General features: G+C 59.4%; 1 protein-coding gene across 5 annotated transcripts; it reads right to left on the bottom strand.

The window, feature by feature from the left end:
* Positions 1-829: 829 nt before the first annotated feature.
* LOC130257915 (Fc receptor-like protein 4) lies at positions 830-5,390 on the bottom strand. 5 transcript variants are annotated; one of them, XM_056500889.1, is made up of 6 exons: positions 5,307-5,390; positions 4,831-4,851; positions 4,512-4,742; positions 4,008-4,280; positions 2,619-2,933; positions 830-1,844 (listed from the first exon to the last, which is right to left on the bottom strand). In XM_056500889.1, exons 1-6 carry the CDS (start codon positions 5,353-5,355, stop codon positions 1,528-1,530), a joined length of 1,206 nt encoding a protein of 401 aa, XP_056356864.1. In that variant the 5' UTR covers positions 5,356-5,390; the 3' UTR covers positions 830-1,527. The 5 variants fall into 5 exon arrangements, with proteins under 5 accessions (XP_056356864.1, XP_056356857.1, XP_056356871.1 ...); XM_056500896.1 differs by lacking the exon at positions 5,307-5,390 and adding exons at positions 1,932-1,965; positions 2,330-2,425 and having other exon boundaries at positions 1,639-1,844; positions 4,512-5,036; XM_056500906.1 differs by lacking the exon at positions 5,307-5,390 and adding exons at positions 1,932-1,953; positions 2,330-2,425 and having other exon boundaries at positions 1,639-1,844; positions 4,512-5,035.
* Between the last annotated feature and the right edge of the window lie 555 nt (positions 5,391-5,945).

Here is a 5,945-nt window from a genome sequence, read left to right as displayed (position 1 = left end):
TGACCTCTGTAGTCTCCATGCTTTCATTTCTTCTCATTCAGGGAAGCTTAGGAGATCGAGGATCTTATCCAGGCATAAAGAAGTTACAATTGTATCCAAATCATGAAGAAACAACATGGGCAGCTGAAGGCCGCTTCTCTCATAACGAGGAGGGAAGGGGGAAGGGAGAGCTTTTGGTGGCTCCCGATCCCCCCTGCTCGGCCATGCCACGTGGAGAGGGGAGCTCCGGGCCGCGCGGGGCCATGCGGTCAGGGAGGGTGGGCCGGGACCATGCGGCCGGGCCGGGCCCCCCGCAGAGCCGGGGCCGGGGTCCCAAGCCGGGCCCCCAGCAGAGCCGGGGCACCGGGCCGGACTCCAGGCCAAGCCCGGAGCAGAGCCGGAGCCCCCAGGCAGGGACCACCACCCCCAGAGGCCGGAAGCCGCAAGAGAGGCGGCCAACTCAATCCACTGTGATTTGTGAACGTGAAATAACTTTTCATTGGTTTCCCGAGCTGTCCATCACCAAACCAGCTCTCTGATTGGTGCCAGCAGCTCACAGGGGAAGCTCCCAGAGACGGGAGAGCCCCTCCCATTCCCCAGCCTCATGGAGCCTGCTCTGAGGTGAATCCACCCCAAGCACGGGAAACCAACACGCCAGCCCAGAGCCACCAGTGCAGCACCAGATCATAGCCACCAGTGCTGCAGCACCACCAGCCCAGAGCCACCAGTGCTGCAGCACCAGCCCACAGCCACCAGTGCTGCAGCACCACGGGCCCACAGCCACCAGTGCTGCAGCACCAGCCCAGAGCCACCAGTGCAGCACCAGCCCAGAGCCACCAGTGCAGCACCAGCCCACAGCAGCCATCATTTGATGATGCCAGAGACACGCAGGTGCCACCACTTGGAAATCCAGGGAATTTGGGGAACCCTCTGGGTGTACTGTGAGCACTGGGGCCAGAGAATGGGGATGTCACTGAGGGTACTTGGAGCACTCGGATGGGGGTTGGGGAGTCCCTGCATGTTATAAGTACAGATTATATTATTGGCTTTTTGCAAGTATTAAAATGAATGCTATGTGTTTAATGCTGGAAAACTTTGCTGTATGAATATAGTTTATTTTAGATCTGTTATTAACAAAACTTAGAAATAATAGTATGCTAAGTATTTTTTTTTTTTTTTTTTACTACAACATGGTGATGTAAAAAGCTTTTGTTTATGTAAGTAACTCAGAGAATGGTAAAAAGATAATCAGAAATTTCTTCACATTCTTGGATTATCCTATCTGGATAAAGATAGGGATGACAAACACCAGAAGTCCAGGGAAGGAATTTATGGAGCCACAATAAAAGCTGATTTACAGATTGGGGAAATGATTTTGAATAATGCATGAAGGTCTATGAATATTCCACATGTTGATGCATTTAAGGAAGTGTTTTCTGAGTTAGTGTGTGCTCTTGGCTGAACTTCAAGCACTGGGACATAAGAATCTTTTGCTTTATTGACTTTGTCTCCTATTTGACTTTTTTTAATTAAGCCTTGTAAAATCTACTAGGAAAGTGAACCTCGTTTTTCCCACTGCAGATATGGGCAAGGGGATGGGGGAGCCTCTGGGGGTACCGGGAGAGGAAGTGGGGAGCACAGGGTGCCCTGTGTAGCCTTCTCCTGGCTCATGACACCTCCCTTGGAAGGATGGACAACCACAGGAGCCATGGAGGGAGCACCCCGTGTCACCCAGTGCCTCCCCCTTCCCAGAGTGTCACAACTTTTGCTGTAGATTGCCATAGATGTCACTGGGTTCCCATGGTTGCCCATGTGGCCCCTGCAGCTCCATGTAGGTCCCTTGAGGATCCTCCAGTGGGGGGGCCCTGTGCGAATAAAGGGGTGTGTGGAAGGGGATGGGAGGTCCTGAGGGTTTGGGGAAAACCCAAATCATGGTCAGAGCCTGCACTCACCTTTCCTGGTGCTTCCTGGCATCTGCAAAGGAAACTGGAGGGGTGACTTTGATTCCCCACCCACCCCCAGAACCCTGAACCACCTCAACTCCCTCCAGATCCCCCCAGTATCCCTGATGCTCCTCAGAAACCCTGAACCACCCCACTGCCCCACGACACTGAGCCCCCAGAACACCAAGCCTGGCAGGGAGGGGCACCCTCAGAATTCCCAAAAAGCCCTGATAAAACCCCCAACATCCCTGCATGACCCTTCAGCACCTCCCCAGCCACCCCTGGGCCCTGAGCCCTGGTCACTGGGGGCTCAGCCCCTCCCAAGTTAGGGTCTGTGGGGGCCACCCTCCCCTTCCTTGGAGCCTTCCCAGCACTCTCCAGGACCCGTGTCCCCCATTGTCACCCACCCATGTGGATCCACCAGTGAAAGGCCACAATGACACCCATGAGGATCAGGAACAAGAGGGACCCAATGACCAATGCAGGAAATACCCAAGGAGCCTCTGCAGGAAATAGAGGGGGATACACTGGGGTCACGGGGGTCACCCCAGAGGTTCTGCAATCCCAGTGACCTCATGAGTTCGCCTCCTGTGCCCTGTTCCATTTGTGTCACTGCCAGGGACAGAGCGGGGCTGATCCTGGGTCATCTGTGGTCCGGGGATCTCAGAACCATGTAGGAACCCCGTGTGACCCCACCTGTGTTCCAGTGGTGTCCAGTGGTTCCCTGTGGTGTCACCTCCAGGGCCAGCTCTGGGCTGAGTGCCCGGAACACGCGGTGCCCGTCCTGTCCCAGCTGGTTGGTGGCCACGCACTGGTAGGTGCCCGAATGTCCCACATCAATGTCCCCAAGCTCCAGGAGGGGACCCTGGGCCACCTCGTGCCCGTTGTGCAGCCAGGTGAAGGTGACAGGGGCTGAGCCCACCTGCACCGAGCAGCGCAGGGTCATGGGGTCACCTGGGCACACCTGGAGTGCCGGGGGACCGGGGGTGATGGTGGCATTGGCCACGGGCACTGCGGGGACACAGACAGGGCTGAGGTGGGGGCAGGGGCTGACACCCAGAGTGGGGGCAGGGAATGAGGCAAGGGAGTGTCAGATGGGGGGGATGTGGGAGCCTGTGCATGGTGGCACCTGGAGACAGAGGGAGCCTGTCAGCCAGGAATGTGACTTATGGTGGTGTTTACCAGTCACCCTCTGGGGATGTTGTGGGTGAGGCATCCAGAGCCAGAGGGTCCCGGCCACCCAGAACTGTGACCTGCAGTGGTGGGGCTGTGGCTGGTGTGGGATGGGGATGCCGTGGATGAGGTCACACCCAGGCTGAGGGTCCTGCTTACCCAGGACGGTGACATTCAGGGGGACACTCTTGGCCATGCTGTCCCCACTGGTAGTGGCCGCTGTCATTGTCCCCAGCGTGCCTCAGCTCAAGGCGGGGCCAGTGCCCAGTGGTGTCCCTGAGCCTCCCCCGTGCCAGGGGAAGGACAGGGGACCTGTCCCTTTGGCCACCACACAGCTCAGCACCAGGCAGTCTCCCAATGCCACCTGTGCCCCAGGGGGCTGCACGGGCAGGGACACCCCTGAGAGCGGGACCCCTGCAGGGGGACATGGGTGGGATGGGGCATCTGGGAAGGGTGAGACATATGGGGAGTGGCAGGAGGGGAGTATGATGGGATGGGAGGGGATCCCATTGAGGGAGAAGGGGACCCAGAGAGGGGTGGGGTTGAGGCAGGCAGAGGTGAGGGACAGGGATGAGATAGGACAGAGGGGACCAAGGGAGGGATGTGGGGTGGCTCAGAGAGCGATGGGGGGAGCCCAGGGAGGGACTGGGGGGAATCAGGGAGGGCTGGAAGCAAGCCAGGTAGGAAAGGGAGAGCAGAGGATGGAGCTGAGAACGGAGAAGGGGTATGGGATGACAGGCAGGGATGGGGGGGACCTAGAGAGGGACCTGGACAAATATGGAGGGAACCAAGATGGACATGGGAAGGTCTGGGTGACCCAGGGATGGAAGGAAGGAGGGATGTGGGACCCAGGCAGTGGTGGAGGAAAGCTGGGAAGATGCTGGGATTTCCCGTTCCCATTCCCACATTCACCATGTACTGTCACTGTCACTGTCACTGGTGCTGACTTCTCCCAGCACGGTGATGGCCCAGAGCTCACCCAGCCCCCGCAGCGATAGCAGCCACTGTGGTGCAGCTGCAGGGGGGACAGGGACAGCTCGGTCCCACAGAGGGGCCCCCCCAGATCCTTGTCCCCGTGGTAAAATCGTACTCCAGTGACCGTGGCATCCTGCCAGCCCCGGCAGCGCAGTGTCACCGTGTCCCCCTCCAGCAGCGCCCGTGCCGGCAGCTGCAGCACAAGACGCTCTGTGAAACAGGAAGGACCTGTCACATCTGGGGAGTCTGGGGGATCCCAAAGGCCTTGGGAGGCACCAGGGGTCCCCCACTGCAACAGGGGATCTCAGGACAATGGGATGCTCTGGGATGTCCCTGTGTGCAGGGGACGGGCTCTGGTCACATGAAGGGTGTGACCTGGGAATGGAGCCCACCCAGAACTCTTGGGGACCCGAGGGTGCAAGGGCAAACATCCCCCCTCACCATTTAACACCCTCACAGGGGGGCTGAGCCCAGTGCCAGGCCTTTCACACGTGTAGGTTCCACTCTCTGTGACAGTGAAGTGTGCGGGTCCTTTCTGCTGCCAGCGCCGCCTGTCCTTGTACCAGGTGGTGTCACCGGTGGTCCCTGAGCCCTGGCAGGTCAGTGTCACCCGGTCCCACAGCACCGCCGGCGTCCAGGGGGGCTCCACCAGGAGCTGGGTGCTCTGGGCACCTGCGGGTGACAGGGGACACCAGCCTGCCAGGGCCACCACGGGGCTGGGGACAGCAGGGCAGGGACATGGCATCCCCCGAGGACTCACCAGCGAGGCCGAGGGTCTGGGCTGGAAGGGAGAAGGGACAGGGCTGGGTGGGGGTGGCTCTTCAGCGTCAGCAGCACAGGGATATAGGGTGTGATGTCTGTGCCCAGACTGTCCATAGGTGGCACAGACCTCTCAGGGACAGGGACACCAAAATCACCCCATGTTTCAGCAGGACACGGGAGCACTGTGCACACCCCAGAACTCGGGATGCCATGGCCACCCCATGCTGGCACAGGTCACCTTCAACAGCTCCATGATGCCTTGCCAAATCCCTGTCTCACCATTATTGTCACCAATCTCCTGTCACATCTCTCCTGTCCCTACAGCCACTCCAAAACTCCAGTCACCTCATACTCTGGCTCTGCTAGCCTTGGGGACCTCAGGGGACCCGCAGCCCCCCTGTGCCTCCTCCCCACTGCTCTCTGCTTCACCAGGGCCCATCCCTAAGGCATCAGTCCCGTGCCCGGGGCACTCACCCCACAGGAGCAGCGCCACCTTCCCGGCCATCCCGGTGTCCCCGGCCATGGGCACTGGCTGTCACTCGCTGCTGTGGCCACCTGTCCCCTGGCTGGCGGCTCTTCGGATGAAGGGACAGGAAGCCAGCTCAGCTCTCATCCTCATGTGTAGGTGGCCCTTGGTGGGGGCAGGGTGGCCACAATCTGGGGACAGGTTGTGGGCAGGGTGGGGACAGGCTGGGGACAATGCTGGGTGGCACAAGGTGGGACATGGAGTTCCCAGGAGTGGGGAGCTCAGAGGATGTGGGGAGCCAGGGATGGGGTCCCTGGAGAATGGGGTGTCTTGAGGAGGGGGAGTCACCAGGGCTGGGGGGACTCAGGGATGGGAGTCCCGGGGGAATGGGGGCTCCAGGGATTTGGTGTCATGGATGTTGAAAGGATGAAGGGCCAGGGGAATGGAAGACCTCGTAGAATTGAGGTTATGGGGGAAGGGGGGTCTAGGGGGTAGAATCTGAGTAAGAGGGCTCCTTGGGAATTTGGGGTCTTGGGCCATGGAGACCTTGGGGAATGGCAGTCCTCAGATGAGATCTCCGAGAGGGGAGACTTAAGTCCTGGGGGTCCTACGGTTGTTATCCCAGGAGAATGTGGGTGCCACAGATG

The sequence above is a fragment of the Oenanthe melanoleuca genome, chromosome 1 (genome assembly GCF_029582105.1).
Source record: "Oenanthe melanoleuca isolate GR-GAL-2019-014 chromosome 1, OMel1.0, whole genome shotgun sequence".
NCBI lineage: Eukaryota > Metazoa > Chordata > Aves > Passeriformes > Muscicapidae > Oenanthe > Oenanthe melanoleuca.
This window is presented reverse-complemented; position numbering and strand designations above follow the sequence as displayed.